General features: G+C 32.2%; 1 protein-coding gene and 2 long non-coding RNA genes across 7 annotated transcripts in view; 2 read left to right on the forward strand and 1 right to left on the reverse strand.

Annotated features, from left to right (window-relative positions):
- LOC110459664 (cell wall integrity and stress response component 2-like) overlaps positions 1-6,458 on the forward strand; it is a 99,842-nt gene extending 93,384 nt beyond the window's left edge. For 2 of the 5 annotated variants that reach the window (XM_021512024.1, XM_021512023.1), the window contains exons 6-9: positions 1,149-1,220; positions 3,947-3,987; positions 4,870-4,950; positions 5,845-6,457. In XM_021512024.1, coding sequence (XP_021367699.1) covers positions 1,149-1,220; positions 3,947-3,987; positions 4,870-4,950; positions 5,845-6,078 — 428 coding nt within the window. In that variant the 3' untranslated portion in view covers positions 6,079-6,457. Of the gene's footprint in view, positions 1-1,148; positions 1,221-3,946; positions 3,988-4,869; positions 4,951-5,844 lie in introns of all 5 variants that reach the window. The other 3 variants (XM_021512026.1, XM_021512022.1, XM_021512025.1) reach the window with 3 other exon arrangements.
- A 20-nt stretch (positions 6,459-6,478) lies between these two features.
- On the forward strand, positions 6,479-10,073 carry LOC110459665. Its single transcript, XR_002463917.1, has 2 exons — positions 6,479-7,889; positions 8,251-10,073. It is a non-coding gene; the product is annotated as an uncharacterized LOC110459665 (long non-coding RNA).
- A 225-nt stretch (positions 10,074-10,298) lies between these two features.
- Positions 10,299-13,655, reverse strand: LOC110459666. Its single transcript, XR_002463918.1, has 2 exons — positions 13,587-13,655; positions 10,299-12,611 (listed from the first exon to the last, which is right to left on the reverse strand). It is a non-coding gene; the product is annotated as an uncharacterized LOC110459666 (long non-coding RNA).
- Between the last annotated feature and the right edge of the window lie 5,419 nt (positions 13,656-19,074).

A 19,074-nucleotide genomic window follows, 5' to 3' on the forward strand; every position in this document is an offset into this window, starting at 1 on the left:
CAATTAATTTTGTAACCAACTACAATGTATTTTAGATTTTGCATATTTACTGTATATCCAACACCTTTAAATAGTTTTGTTATTCTTGCCCAATATATACTCAAATAGTCACATTCAATAAAGTAATGTCTATAATCCTCTGTGACATTACAAATGTTACATAAATTATTATCCTCGATTTTCCACTGATTTAGCAGTACTTTATTTGGTAATATGTTTTGAAAGAGTTTCCATCTATACATTTTATGACGGTTATCTTTCAGATTATAAAATATAAATTGAGTCAAATCATTAAAAAGTTGTGATCCTGCTATGTTCAGCACTCTCTTCCACTTTTCAATGGAGTGCGTTTTTATACACTTTTTTGCTATAAACGCATTGTACAAAAATGTATTATTAATAGTTTCTATCTGTTTATACTGTTTTCCATCATATGTTAGAAACCCTTTGCTACATTTTACTTGTGTGCATCTTGATTCATTTGTTTTTAATAAATCTAACCACGTTTTTGGTATTGCATTTTTTAAAGTGTTTATTTCACTTATCCAATTTCTAGTATCTTGTAATTTATTCAATATGTTTTGTTCGTCTATTTTCCCGTGTCTATTAATAATATCATCGATTGTTATTATGTTACTATCAGCCCAGTGTTTGTAAACAAATGATTTTCCTTTGTCATATAACTTAACGATTAAATCCCGTACATTGTAGCGTACGATACCTCTTTATATGTTTATGTATATATATTGACAGAGTTAGAAAAACTATGGTTACACGTCAGGTAGCCTCACGTAACTAGAACTCGTTTTGACTGTGGAACTCAGCCATTGTTATCCATCGGTCAAACCGATCAAAGGAAACAGGAATCGGCTCAAAACACTGCGCCATCGTTCACTATGGTAACATTTTCCGTCGACGTTTGTCAACCATTGACACATAAGAGCGGGGTAATGAAGAGCATTGCTTAGCAGAAATGCAGTATGCATTTTAAAACAATTGAAGGAAATACATGTAAATACCTTACATACATGTATGTAACCAGCTGATGTCTCAGTTGCACCCGTTTATTGCGTTCTCCCATACTTTCCTTTGCAATTTTTTTCTAAATGCCTTACAATACACGTCTTTTCCCCCCTGTAAACATGAAGCAAGCGCATCAAGTACAACAGATTCAGGCTCGACCCAATCCTCTGTGTCAGCCGGCAGCACCACGGACTCCAGTAAGTGAGAGGCCAATCCCAGCCTACTATAGTATGTTATCCGTTCTATCCTTTACCTGTCTTACCTACCCTTACACATTATTGTGGGTTTGTATTAATTTTTTCTGTTGTACCGAAACCTTCACTTTTCTCTTCCTCTCTTCAGTCTATGAGTGGACGCTGGAACTTGCATGAAATATTTCCTGTTGACACATGTTTTAAGTGAATGCTTAAATTGTTCAGATTCAGATTGTTTTATTCCTTGTGTAAGACACATCGGAGAGTAAACATACAATGCCATACAAATTATACAGTATATTTTACAAATTTACAATGATTCATGCATATAATAATAGTCAAATACAATAGGATGCATATTGTACAATGGCATACGTGATAACAATACAGTACATTACAATGAAATACTCTTTAATCGTGCAGTACGACAAAATGACATGCACCATACGCGACAGCATATTACACTGAAATACACCAACATCGTAAGGTATGATTGTTATCATCATGCACAGTTGAAGGACTACATTATTAAAATTACTATTTGAATATTTACTTGTAAATCTATCTTTGTGTGTATCCTTACCGACAATTAATGAATTTGCTCTTTTCCACTATTACCTTCGTAATTTATAATTTCGCTAGGTTTGTATATTTTTCTCATTATTATTATTTAAAGTACTCTGCTATATTGAACGTTTTTACCCTGCATGTGTGTGTGTGTGTATACATTATCGACCCGGATTGTGCACATGTAAACATATAATAGATTTAGCACAAATCTGTATTTGATTCCTTGAACTTTATCAATGTGATGATTCACCTAGAGTAAGATAGCACTTTGAAAAATTCACAATGAATGATGTCTCTCTGTCAAAGTAGTCAGTGTTCTCTCCTCAAACTGACCAGGTAAATAATCCAGTGGGAGCGTATATACTGCTCATCTCCAAAACAACTCTGACTACTATGTCCATATAAGGCATCCAGCAGCAGTAATTGGATGAATTTATTTCGTACAGCTTACAGAAAATTTGATTCCACGTTAATGTCGACAAATAACGGTTGATCACAAAATTGGCAGTGTAAAGTTTCTCACAGGTATGAGAAGATGATTATAGAATCAGCAATAAGGTAGTTAATAGAATGACGAGTTCATGCTGAATGAACTCTTTTGTTTTATTGCGTTTGTAATTTCGTTAAAAAAATCGAAATCCATATGTTTTCATGACAAGGCCTTCTTAGGTCTTTCATTCGTTGTACAAATTGTGATGATAACTGTCGTCATCATAAGATAACGTGCATGCCATTATGATGTCCACAAGATCGCATGCATGTATGATGCTTCATGTTTTTTATAATTGGGTTCATGGTGTTTGCAATGTGCAGTATATATATAATAATAATAATAATAATAATGATAATACCATCGGGTACATGTTATATGAAATTAATTTGAATCGTGAACAATCACACCCGAACTAGACGATGTTACTATAGAGGTAACGTGGTCAACATTAATCTCGTTTCCATAGAAGTGTGTAACACCACGCTTAGTTAACAACTGATAAACATACTGATACTTGTCTCTGTCAGGAAAATCTTACTTTGTTGCTAAAACTGCATCTTTAACTTCCCGAATAAAATTATGAGAAAAATATGTGAAACTGTGAAACGTAACAAAAACTTAGCGAGATACATATATATCGATATGATCTTAATATCAAAAAATTTATCTTTGACAATATTCATGTCTAGTCTGTTCAATTTGTTTTAACAATGATAAGATTTTTTTTTTTTTTTGATAAACCTGTATGATACTATTTGTTATTTCTAGAGAAGTCTGTTGATAACGATTACTCAAATAATTTGTATGTTGAAATCTTGAGCAATACATATATAAATTGTTGTTTTGTTTTCCTGTATTAGGTGTGCAGTCACTTGAAATGTCATTGCTCCACGTTTATTATCAATAGGTTTCGCAAACTTTGTTGTTTAGAACCTTCAGATATATGTATTGTGGTATTGGCAAATCACGTGTTGTAAAAAGGATTGGTCGGTAGTTATGTTAATTCAATCATTTGACGGGTCGATACTTTAATTTTCATTGCTATTTAAATAGAATCACTTTCAGCATTAATATTTTTTATTAATTTTCTGTATGTTACATTAGAATTGTATATATGATTATGCTGTTCTTGGAATTGAACTGAAGATTACAGACGGTACACATTTTTTGTTGCGATACTACTTTGTTTGATTGTAATACAGGTAAAGTATTGAAAACAAATAAAGTCTTATTATTAACAGAAACAGGTAAATAAAACCGCACAAATTATCTTTAAATATTTGATGGGAAAGAATACTTCTTTTCAGGTCAAAATAATGTCTCAGAATTTTATGTAATTATGATTCCTCTCTGTCTCGTATCATTATGATATATGTTTATTCATAGAATACAAATCAGAAATTGTTAAATAAATACCTTCCACGCTTTACCTGTAGACATGTATATCAATGTGTTGTCACCAGCCCACCTCCCCGGGCTTTTATGTATCAATAACGACTGACGAGAGTTATCTATGGCAGTTACTGAAGGATTTGCATCGCTCGAACACTTTTCTAATAAATCAATCTGTCAGACACATATACCAGATCGCTGGAAAAGAAAGCAAATGTAAAACAAATATAACTGAATGATGTAATATGCATTTTTCACTTGTTCGTTATTATAGCTACCACGACAGCAGCAGCCACCACCATGGCTTCGTACACTGTAAGTATCACTGTGGGTCTGTACTTATTACATATTACTAGTAGCTGCTAGTGACGTTTTAATTATCATATTATAACAGTACAATCTATATGGCGTTATAAGTATTACATACTACGAGTCGTTACTGTGACGTTTTATGTATTACATACTTCTAATGGCTAAAATGGCGTTATGAGTATTACATACTTCTAATGGCTAAAATGGCGTTATGAGTATTACATGCTGCTAATAGCTAAAATGGCGTTATGAGTATTACATGCTACTAATAGCTAAAATGGCGTTATAAGCATTACACTCTGATAAAAGCTGTAACGCTTTAAGTATTAGATACTATGAGAATTATTAAAATAGTTAATGTGGCGTTATGAATACAACATAATATGAGTATTTAGTGTAACGCTATATGTATTAAAAATACCAGCAGTCGCGATGTCAATTTAATAAGTTCATATATACTAACAGTAGTAACTGTAATGCTGTACACCTGTTATATCATGTGTTTGTAGACCTGTGATATGACGTGTTGTAAACCTGTTATATGACGTGTTGTAGACCTGTTATATGACGTGTTTGTAGACCTGTTAAATGACGTGTTGTAAACCTGTTATATGATGTATTGTAGACCTGTTATATGATGTGTTTGTAGACCTGTTATATGATGTATTGTAGACTTGTTATATGCTGTGTTTGTAGACCTGTTATATTATGTGTTTGTAGACCTGTTATATGATGTGTTTGTAGACCTGTTATATGACGTGGTGTAGACGTGTTATATGATGTGTTTGTAGACCTGTTATATGATGTGTTTGTAGACCTGTTATATGACGTGTTGTAGACCTGTTATTTTATGTATTATAAACTTGTTATTTGATGTTTTTGCAGACCTGCTACACGGGAAGCTGCGATGGTGCATCTTGTCTCAACAACATTAGCGGCAAATGCAACACCACAATGTATTGCAAGGTAAGTTGACATACCGAGATTTAGAAACCACAGAAATATTGATCTAGTTTGTTAAGTTATATGAAAGTTTGTTTAATACCCAGTATGCGACTTACGAAGCTATCAATATTTAAGAACTTTTACATTAAGAAAACGTGTTGAAGTAAAACAATGAACAATTAACAATATATCGAAACAAAACAAATCATAGCATATATTGGTGAGACATAACCTTTAATTACGAATGAAAGAGATAGCTAAAGACTCGTATGGAATATTTTTTTTAATTTGAATGAGATAGATCTGTGCATTTTATAAGAGAGATCATATTACCTTAAATAACTGAAAACAGAAAGAAACAAATTAAACTATATGTAATGAAGATAGGTGCCGAATGGTTGTAAAAAGTCTTATCAGAAGTGTCCCATTCATGGAGTATCTTAATAGCTATAAGAAATCCTTATTGTTTTACACCAAGTATTATTTACATGTATTAAACAACTGTTTAACTAGTACTTACAACAAATTGCACTTATCGCCATTCCGTATGGTGATGTGCAAGACAATAATCGGGATTTAAAGTTTGTTCAAGTTTAAGATGGTTTTGGCTTAGCTTCAGGCTGAAACTGAACTATATACTTGTTTATCTCAATATCAGAACTTCCGATTATTTCTTTCAATTGTACTAAATGTTTTTTTTCTTTTTCCATACCATTTCTGTTCTTGTTTTGTATTCAGATCATTACTGTTTTATTTTATATTCAGATGAATACTAATTTGTGTTTTCTTCATATCATTACTTTTTTGTTTTTATTTTCTGATCACTTCTTTTTTGTTTTTGTTTTTGACAATTACTGTGTTGTTTTATATTCAGATCATTACTGGTTTGTTAAGTTACTTTTTGTTCATCTACAGCTTGACAAAATGGTAAACAGTACGAGCACAAGCTATGATTTGAGTTGCGCTAATAGCACCTGTACCACGAGTACCAGCGTGTACTGTTGTAAAACATCTGATTGCAACAAAGACGAAACCAAGTTAAATTCAAATGGAAGTGGTCATCCCACCTGTTTCGGAATGATGAACATCCTCGCCATCATCGTGGCCACCATCCTCGTCACTCGACAGGTTGTCTGTGTAGGAGAGTAATGTGGTGGACATTGTGTGACATCACATCGGAGTCAGACAAAGAAAGACTGATATATTTTGGTTTTAACAATACTGCTGCTCTTGCAAGTACAGTAATGTGAAACATCGTTAGGCCGAAAATATTAAAAGAATTAGGAGAGAGAGAGAGAGAGAGAGAGAGAGAGAGAGAGAGAGAGAGAGAGATCTGGGCCAGTAAAATAAAAAAAAGATTTAAATAAGTTAATTAAGAAGAATTATCTAGGAATCGAGGAGAGACGGAGAACATGAAAAAATATTAAAAGCTGTTTTTACCTTGGTATTATTTAAATTACACTTCCGCATAGTCTAATATTTTTATCCATTTTCTCCATTCTTTCTCAAACCTATCCTGTGCAGAATCACCTTGACTGTTTACAATATNTTAACAGTACTGATTCCCTTAAGTAAACATTACATATCATCTTTCGTTCTTTTGAAATAAGTTAAACACTCATCCAAACTATGCAAAAACTGCCTTGAAATGTTTCTAATGCAATTCTAACGTTTACTTATGGTAGACGCATACCTTTTAAGGATTTGAACAGTTTAAATTCAGGAACGAAATTCAGTACGCGCTACGCCTATGTAGATAGTGTTCACAAGGATATTTATGAATAAACTGGCATTTTGAATGCTTTATAAAGGTTTTGAAACTCAAACTAGTTAAAATTCGTTTCTGTACATACTTCTGTTTTCAAGGTATATGACGCTTTGGCCGAGAGTTGCCTTGTAAAATTACACATAAAATTTACCGTAAAATATGTAGTTTTTAGAGATATATATGTATTCTAATTTTTGTTTTTTCAAATCGAATCAAATTGTTTTCTTTTTACAAGAATAGTTCTTGTTTATCTGTGATACGTTTTATCTAATACATGAGTTTTTTGCGATACACTTGAGGAACGTAAACATAAAGCTTTGTTAGTATACATGTACAATAGTTCCTGGTATTAATGGCAGTATATCTGTACAATAGTTCCTGGTATTGATGGCAGTATATCTGTACTAAAGTTCCTGGTATTGATGGCAGTATATCTGTACAATAGTTCCTGGTATTGATGGCAGTATATCTGTTCTATATTTCCTGGTATTGATGGCAGTATATCTGTACTATAGTTCCTGGTATTGATGGCAGTATATCTGTACTATAGTTCTTGGTATTGATGGCAGTATATCTGTACTATAGTTCCTGGTATTGATGGCAGTATATCTTTAATATAGTTCCAGGCATTGATAGCAGTATATATGTACTATAGTTCCTGGTATTGATGGCAGTATAGGTTTCCTCACTCATGACTTATTGGATAAACCTGCTAGGAGTTGGTTAACATTAGTGGGTAATACCCTGGATCTGACTTAATTGGTCAATCTGTGATTTATGATGACGTTACAATGCTTTTCGACGTCTTTTTCCATTGTGACGTCATGTTCTATGACAATTGATTCCCCAATCCGAAACAAACATGATGTATTTCCCAAGGGAAAAAATGTGAGTTTTCAGATAAAATACGAATGTGACGGGAGAAACAGGTCCCAAAATTCGTGATAATTATTTATCCCGTTTATTTAACGCTCGTTTAACCTCGTGTCTTTATACAGTTTAAACTAACTCGAGTTAGAAGAACATGATATCCATCCATCACTCGTTTGGGAACCTCTCTCTGTCCTATCGTTGATTGAAGTATATAATTATGTTCTACCATTCATGGAGGTATATATATACTCTATCGTTGATGGATGTATGTATGAACTATCATTGATTGAAGTATATATATACTCTATCGTTGATGGAGGTATATATGGTCTATCAATGATAGTACATACATACCTCCATCAATGATAATACATATAAACCTCCATCAATGATAGTAAACATATACCTCCATTAATGATAGTACATATACGCCTCCATCAATGATAGTAAATATACACCTCCATCAATGATAGTACACATATTCCTCCATTAATGATAGTACATATACACCTCCAACAATGATAGTACATATAAACCTCCATCAATGATAGTAAATATACACCTCCATCAATGATGGTATACATATAATTCCATCAATGATAGTACACATATTCCTCCATTAATGATAGTACATATACGCCTCCATCAATGATAGTACACATATACCTCCATTGATGGAGGTATATATGTACTATCATTGATGGAGGTATATATGGTCTATCATTGATGGAGGTATATATGTACTATCATTGATGGAGGTATATATGTACTATCATTAATGGAGGTATATGTGTACTATCATTGATGGAAGTATATATGTACTATCATTGATGGAGGTATATTTGGTCTATCATTGATGGAGGTTTATATGTACTATCATTGATGGAGGTATATATGTACTATCATTGATGGAGGTATATATGTGCTATAATTGATGGAAGTATATATGTACTATCATTGATGGAGGTATATATGTACTAAAATTGATGTAGGTATATATGTACTATCATTGATGGAAGTACATCTGTACTATCATTGATGGAGGTATATGTGTACTATCATTGATGGAAATTTATATGTACTATCATTGACAGAGTTATATGTACTATCGTTGATGGAGGTATATGTGTACTATCATTGATGGAGGTATATATGGTCTATCATTGATGGAAGTATATATGGTCTATCATTGATGGAAGTATATATGTACTATCGTTGATGGAGGTATATATGTTCTATCGTTGATGGAGGTATATATGGTCTATCAGTGATGGAAGTATATATGTACTATCGTTGATGGAGGTATATATGTACTATCGTTGATGGAAGTATATATGTACTATCATTGATGGAGGTATATATGTACTATCATTGATGGAGGTATATATGTGCTATCGTTGATGGAGGTATATATGGTCTATCATTGATGGAAGTATATATATACTCTATCGTTGATGGAGGTATATATGTACTATCATTGATGGAGGTATATATGTACTATCGTTGATGGAGGTATATATGTTCTATCGTTGATGGAGGTATATATGTTCTATAATTGATGGAGGTATATATTTACTATCGTGAATGGAAGTTTACTTTTAATATCATTGATGAAGTAGATATGTTGATGATGTACTGTGATATTGAGGGAAATATACATGTACTATTCTTGATTCATGTGTAAATGTAATTTCGTTGATAGATTATGCATGTATGATCGTTAATGAAGTATACAAGCACTATCGGTAATGAAGTATTAATTTGCTGTCGTCGCTGGCACTAACTCTAACATACATGTTGATAGCATTGACGGAGGAATTACGATTATACGCATCAAGAAATGTTGTCTAAGATATTTCTGATGTGGACACTTAATCAACGTGACATTAATGACATATGAAAAAGATAGTTATATTAAAATGAAAAAAAACATGTATTTTTTAAGAAATATTTGTTACTGTTGAAGAGATGTTCATATGAAATCTATGATGCACTGGCCTGATCTCAAAATGCCTCTTACGCAATTAATGAATGACAGAATCTTGCAATAAAAGTTTTGATTCATCAAATGCTACAAAGACTAGATACTAGGTTAAAATTGGATAAAACTATTGAATGATTCAAATGCAACATTAAAAAAGTAATATATTAAATAATGATAACATTTTTGCTTCATTAATTTTGTAAAAACAGGGCACAATTTTCTATTTCTAGATGTAAGACTATGAATCAATGACAATTGCTTGTTCTCGACAAAGACGTTGTTTGCAGAGTCAGTGGCGTAAGAGATCAAGTGCGGAGATGGATGAACATAACTGCGTTCTACCAATACAATAGTATATAAGGTGCGGAACTGCGATCAGCGTATGCTTTTATTTTGTGTTTACTTTTTATTCTGTATATTGTTTAGCTATTACATGACGTGCGATACTAATGGGAGAGTTTCTTTCGATAGAACGCAAACTATAATGTCATTTTTATTTTTCACGATAACCATTTTGTGCTATTTCAATTAACTATCTTTCACTATGACTGTTTTGTGCTATTTTAATTAACTGTCTACCACTGTTACCATTTTGTGCTATTTTAATTAACTATCTTTCACTATGACTGTTTTGTGCTATTTCACTTAACTATCTTTCACTATGGCTGTTTTGTGCTATTTTAATTAACTGTCTACCACTGTTACCATTTTGTGCTATTTCAATTAACTGTCTACCACTGTTACCATTTTGTGCTGTTTCAGTTAACTATTTATAACGATAATCATTTTGTGCTATTTCAATTAACCATCTATAACGATAACCATTTTCAATGAACAATTTTAAAAGTTTCCCGTTCTTTTTGGCATGTATATTGATATGACTCGATGTTCAGTTCAGCAAATTTTCAAGAAGCTGATTCAACATTGATATGTTCTAAAGGTAAAACGAAAGTTATTCAACTACATTCTGATGTCAAAATGACATTATATGAATCATCAAATTGTGCAAAATAGCTAGAAATGTAAGCACCAAAAAGGATGACATGATTTAAATTTGTCAATAAAAGAAAACAATAACATGCTTTCATATATGACGCCAGTGTCTTAAACATTTTTATAGCAGACATATGAATGGTAATCGTTTTCTCGTGTCGTTTTTCTCCTAAAAGTGGTTTTGCAGTGTTGATATTGGTCGTATCCGTCCTTTTTAATAAAAAAAGTTTTTCTCTATATCACAATTGTTATTATTTTTAATATTATAAAATACAGTGTCATAGGCTTCATTATTTGAGTTTTCAATTTTGAATACAAAAGATCTATTGATAAAGAAACAAAAGAAAAATATACTATGGGCAGATATAGATTGATGAAGAAACGATTGTTTATGTAGGTAGGAAACACGATAATATCTAGTGAGTTTATGTAGTAAGGAAACACGACAATATCTAGTGAAGACACGATAGACAACAAACTACTTAAGACATGAGAGATAATGAAAAAATGAAATATGGAAAAAGCAAAACGTTAGGAAGAAACGAAACGCAATGAAATATTTTAAACACACAGGACATGCATTATTAAAATTAAATGTTCTGATGCACAGTTTCTTGATGCATGCAATTATTTATGAGAAGACAAGCATGGCTTTCTAAACGTAATATTATCATAACAATAACAACAATATTACCAGGTTGGATATCAATATATATGCATCTTTTTATTTATATCATTTCAATCAATCAAACTTCCAACCACACAACATTCATTGATAAGACAAACATGAAGAAACAAGAATCATTTGTAAGAAAAAATATGTCCCATTTGAATATTTTTTTTTAGATACTACTGAATACCTATTTAGGCTTCATTTGATGCAAACTGATTCGGGCTCAACTACATGCTGCATCCAAAATTTCTTGCGAAACTGGCACAGAACAACGCACAGGCTGTATGTTATCTTGATAAGGCTTCATATATTGACAGACTTAGAACGGCATTGAAGGCTTCATATAAACTGATGACATCATTAGTTAGCGGACATGTATCACTATATAAATTGTATGACAGGGTATGTTACCATGTACAGTCATAAAGTGTCAGGCAAAAAAACACACTTAACGAAGTACATTATGTTACCTATTACACACATGAAGTGGCAATGTGTCAGGCAAAGGACCATACTTAACGAAGCATGTTACATGTTAAGACATGAATTGGTAGAGTGATGACAGGCATTTGTCTACAACGCTTACCTAAACATTAGCTCTTATGATAGTTGATGTACACACTGACTATCTTTATACGATAAGAATTATATACGAAAATACAAGCAAATAACTTTAATGAAAGGAAATTTGAATAATATCCAAGCATTTACGACACGCATAGAAATACACAAGATTGGAAATTTGAACTTACTGAATTCGTTTTTGACACACTTAAAGGAACAAAAGAACACAAGAAATGACAACAGTAAGTGATAAAACCAATGTTATTAGAGGGGAGAGAACTCTTAAAATTTCACGGCCAGCAAATGTCAAATGCGAAGTTTGTATTCCCCGTGCGTGTGAGATATATTTGTATTGATCAATGTATGTCGATAGTCACTAATAAACTTTAAAGTGCATGCGTATCGCCAGCCTAAACACAAATATGTATTGATTTCATTTAATCCAAAGATGAGTATCTAAAACAACAGTTTGCTCGATCACAAAATGATTATTTCACACGGTATAAGATATCTGATTATGCAGTTTCACACTAGAAGTTACTATTCATCACTAAACCTCAGTAGTTTCCAGTTGGAAGCCTGGGTTTTCGAAATCGAATTGAGAGTTTCTATCATCCTCTTCCTCTTCCATCTCTTCCATAAGACCAGTTCGTTCTTTGCTTTCCATCTCGTGCATTGATAGCACCATCTGAAGAGGATCTATGTCTCTGTCGGGCTGGTAGAAGTCCTCCGTGAACATGTCCATCACCGCCTCCTTCTCCTCTGTCCTCTGGTAATCAGGAACCAGGCCTTCCGTACCGACTTCATTCGAGTCGAGCGAGTTTTGGCTGCGAGTTATATTAAACATTTAACAGCATAATAAAAATAAGAAAATTGTAAAAGAAAAAAATAAGAATTCTCAAAAACGCCCACACAGATGCTATGGTTACACATACAAATATTACAGTTAGACATACAGATGTTACAGTTGGTCATACATATGTTATAGTTAGACATACATATGTTATAGTTAGACATACAGATGCTATGGTTAGACATACAGATGTTATAGATAGTTATACATATGCTATGGTTAGACATACAGATGTTATGGTTAGACATACAGATGTTATAGATAGTTATACAGATGCTATAGTTAGACATACAGATGTTATAGTTAGACATACAGATCTTATGGTTAGACATACAGATGTTAAAGATAGTCATACATATGCTATGGTTAGACATACATATGCTATAGTTAGTCATACATATGCTATGGTTAGACATACATGAGTTATAGATAGTCATACAAATGCTATGGTTAGACATATATATGCTATAGTATGTCATACATATGCTATGGTTAGACACACATATGTTATAGTTAGTCATACATATGTTACATTTAGTCATACAGATGCTATGGTTAGACATACAGATGTTATAGATAGTCATACAGATGCTATATTTAGTCATACAGATGTTATAGATATTCATACAGATGCTATAGTTAGACATACATATGTTTTAGATAGTCATACATATGTTATAGTTAGTCATACATTTATATAGATAGTCATACAGATGCTATGGTTTGACATACAGATTATGTAGTTATCATAAGGATGTCATGGTTAGACATACAAAAGTTATGGTTAGTCATACAGATGTTATAGTTAGATACATATATATATATATAAGGGTTATCGTTATTGTGGAAATCGTAAATGAAAGCATTATATTTAACAAATGCAACGTATGTATACATTGTATTCCAGAAACACAAAAACAATATGATATATAATAAATAAAATACGAACCTGTCAGTATCACTGATCCTGTCGAACTCTGTCACAGTAGGTACTTCCTTATTTAAAATAGGATTTGTCCTGTAAATCAGAGTAATATATCAAATTGTCTGTCTGAATACTTCTAAAATATGTTTTTAACACAGGCTATAGTGCTTGCCATCAATATGATAATCTGGACAGTTCAAATTAAATTAAAACCAATACTACATATCAAATATACGAGGACATGATCAAAACAAAAAAACTATATAAAAATACAACAGAAGGAACAAATACTAGCAACTAATAACTGATATCAATAATAAAAACTTTATACCAATACGCATACACAAAACATACTTCAAACCAAAATAATACATAATACATAACTTATCAAAATAAAACATTTAATACGTATCTCATACCCATAACTCATATCTCATACCCATAACTCATACCTGATATGAATAAAACATACAAAATACATACCTCATACCAATAATTCATACCTAATACATACCTCATACAAATAACACAAACCTAATACATACCTCATACCAATTACTAATGAATTAAACATACCTCATACCAATAACTCGTACCTAATACATACATCATACCAATAACTCATACCTAATACATACCTCATACCAATAACTCGTACCTAATACATACATCATACCAATAACTCATACCTAATACATACCTCATACCAATAACTCATACAAAATACATACATCATACCAATAACTCGTACCTAATACATACCTCATACCAATTACTCATACCTAATACAATCCTCATACCAATAACTCATACAAAATACATACCTCATACCAATAACTCATACCTAAGACATAACTCAAACCAATAACTCATACCTAATACCAATAACTCATACAAAATGCAGACCTCATACCAATAACTCATACCTAAGACATAACTCAAACCAATAACTCATACCTAATACCAATAACTCATACCTAATACAGACCTCATACCAAGAACTCATACCTAATACATACCTCATACCAATTACTCATACCTAATACATACCTCATACCAATAACTCATACAAAATGCATACCTCATACCAATAACTCATACCTAATACATAACTCAAACCAATAACTCATACCTAATACCAATAACTCATACCTAATACATACCTCATACCAATAACTCATACAAAATACATTCATCATACCAATGAATCATACCTAATATATACATCATACCAATGAAGCATACCTAATACATACATCATACCAAAAAAACATACCAAATACATATATCATACAAATCAAACATACCTAATGCAAACCTCATACCAATAACTCATATCTAATAAAATTCTTACAGAAATAACACATACCTTATAAAATAAAACAAACCTAATACGTACCTCATATCAATAGTTCAAACCTAATACACATATTCACACCAATAGTTTACACCTAGTACATGCCTTACACCAATAACACATACCTAATATATACCTCATACCAACAGCTCACACCAAATACATATACAATAAATAAACAAAATCTAATACATTCCCTATACAAACAACTCATACAGAACACAAACGTCATACCAATAAACACAATCTTATACATTCCCTATACAAACAACTCATACAGAACACAAACGTCATACCAATAAACAAAATATAATACATTCCCTATACAAACAACTCATACCGAACACAAACGTCATACCAATAAACAAAATCTAATACATTCCCTATACAAACAACTCATACCGAACACAAACGTCATACCAATAAACAAAATCTAATACATTCCCTATACAAACAACTCATACCGAACACAAACGTCATACCAATAAACAAAATCTAATACATTCCCTATACAAACAACTCATACCGAACACAAACGTCATACCAATAAACACAATCTAATACATTCCCTATACAAACAACTCATACCGAACACAAACGTCATACCAATAAACAAAATCTAATACATTCCCTATACAAACAACTCATACCGAACACAAACGTCATACCAATAAACAAAATCTAATACATTCCCTATACAAACAACTCATACCGAACACAAACGTCATACCAATAAACACAATCTAATACATTCCCTATACAAACAACTCATACCGAACACAAACGTCATACCAATAAACAAAATCTAATACATTCCCTATACAAACAACTCATACCGAACACAAACGTCATACCAATAAACACAATCTAATACATTCCCTATACAAACAACTCATACCGAACACAAACGTCATACCAATAAACAAAATCTAATACATTCCCTATACAAACAACTCATACCGAACACAAACGTCATACCAATAAACACAATCTAATACATTCCCTATACAAACAACTCATACCGAACACAAACGTCATACCAATAAACAAAATCTAATACATTCCCTATACAAACAACTCATACCGAACACAAACGTCATACCAATAAACACAATCTAATACATTCCCTATACAAACAACTCATACCGAACACAAACGTCATACCAATAAACAAAATCTAATACATTCCCTATACAAACAACTCATACCGAACACAAACGTCATACCAATAAACACAATCTAATACATTCCCTATACAAACAACTCATACCGAACACAAACGTCATACCAATAAACAAAATCTAATACATTCCCTATACAAACAACTCATACCGAACACAAACGTCATACCAATAAACACAATCTAATACATTCCCTATACAAACAACTCATACCGAACACAAACGTCATACCAATAAACAAAATCTAATACATTCCCTATACAAACAACTCATACCGAACACAAACGTCATACCAATAAACACAATCTAATACATTCCCTATACAAACAACTCATACCGAACACAAACGTCATACCAATAAACAAAATCTAATACATTCCCTATACAAACAACTCATACCGAACACAAACGTCATACCAATAAACACAATCTAATACATTCCCTATACAAACAACTCATACCGAACACAAACGTCATACCAATAAACAAAATCTAATACATTCCCTATACAAACAACTCATACCGAACACAAACGTCATACCAATAAACACAATCTAATACATTCCCTATACAAACAACTCATACCGAACACAAACGTCATACCAATAAACAAAATCTAATACATTCCCTATACAAACAACTCATACCGAACACAAACGTCATACCAATAAACACAATCTAATACATTCCCTATACAAACAACTCATACCGAACACAAACGTCATACCAATAAACAAAATCTAATACATTCCCTATACAAACAACTCATACCGAACACAAACGTCATACCAATAAACACAATCTAATACATTCCCTATACAAACAACTCATACCGAACACAAACGTCATACCAATAAACAAAATCTAATACATTCCCTATACAAACAACTCATACCGAACACAAACGTCATACCAATAAACAAAATCTAATACATTCCCTATACAAACAACTCATACCGAACACAAACGTCATACCAATAAACAAAATCTAATACATTCCCTATACAAACAACTCATACCGAACACAAACGTCATACCAATAAACACAATCTAATACATTCCCTATACAAACAACTCATACCGAACACAAACGTCATACCAATAAACAAAATCTAATACATTCCCTATACAAACAACTCATACCGAACACAAACGTCATACCAATAAACACAATCTAATACATTCCCTATACAAACAACTCATACCGAACACAAACGTCATACCAATAAACAAAATCTAATACATTCCCTATACAAACAACTCATACCGAACACAAACGTCATACCAATAAACACAATCTAATACATTCCCTATACAAACAACTCATACCGAACACAAACGTCATACCAATAAACAAAATCTAATACATTCCCTATACAAACAACTCATACCGAACACAAACGTCATACCAATAAACAAAATCTAATACATTCCCTATACAAACAACTCATACCGAACACAAACGTCATACCAATAAACACAATCTAATACATTCCCTATACAAACAACTCATACCGAACACAAACGTCATACCAATAAACAAAATCTAATACATTCCCTATACAAACAACTCATACCGAACACAAACGTCATACCAATAAACACAATCTAATACATTCCCTATACAAACAACTCATACCGAACACAAACGTCATACCAATAAACAAAATCTAATACATTCCCTATACAAACAACTCATACCGAACACAAACGTCATACCAATAAACACAATCTAATACATTCCCTATACAAACAACTCATACCGAACACAAACGTCATACCAATAAACAAAATCTAATACATTCCCTATACAAACAACTCATACCGAACACAAACGTCATACCAATAAACACAATCTAATACATTCCCTATACAAACAACTCATACCGAACACAAACGTCATACCAATAAACAAAATCTAATACATTCCCTATACAAACAACTCATACCGAACACAAACGTCATACCAATAAACACAATCTAATACATTCCCTATACAAACAACTCATACCGAACACAAACGTCATACCAATAAACAAAATCTAATACATTCCCTATACAAACAACTCATACCGAACACAAACGTCATACCAATAAACACAATCTAATACATTCCCTATACAAACAACTCATACCGAACACAAACGTCATACCAATAAACAAAATCTAATACATTCCCTATACAAACAACTCATACCGAACACAAACGTCATACCAATAAACACAATCTAATACATTCCCTATACAAACAACTCATACCGAACACAAACGTCATACCAATAAACAAAATCTAATACATTCCCTATACAAACAACTCATACCGAACACAAACGTCATACCAATAAACACAATCTAATACATTCCCTATACAAACAACTCATACCGAACACAAACGTCATACCAATAAACAAAATCTAATACATTCCCTATACAAACAACTCATACCGAACACAAACGTCATACCAATAAACACAATCTAATACATTCCCTATACAAACAACTCATACCGAACACAAACGTCATACCAATAAACAAAATCTAATACATTCCCTATACAAACAACTCATACCGAACACAAACGTCATACCAATAAACACAATCTAATACATTCCCTATACAAACAACTCATACCGAACACAAACGTCATACCAATAAACAAAATCTAATACATTCCCTATACAAACAACTCATACCGAACACAAACGTCATACCAATAAACAAAATCTAATACATTCCCTATACAAACAACTCATACCGAACACAAACGTCATACCAATAAACAAAATCTAATACATTCCCTATACAAACAACTCATACCGAACACAAACGTCATACCAATAAACAAAATCTAATACATTCCCTTTACAAACAACTCATACAGAACACAAACGTCATACCAATAAACAAAATCTAATAAATTCCCTATACGAACAACTCATACAGAACACAAACGTCATACTAATAAACACAATCT

Source organism: Mizuhopecten yessoensis, unplaced genomic scaffold (genome assembly GCF_002113885.1).
Source record: "Mizuhopecten yessoensis strain PY_sf001 unplaced genomic scaffold, ASM211388v2 scaffold10181, whole genome shotgun sequence".
Lineage (NCBI taxonomy): Eukaryota > Metazoa > Mollusca > Bivalvia > Pectinida > Pectinidae > Mizuhopecten > Mizuhopecten yessoensis.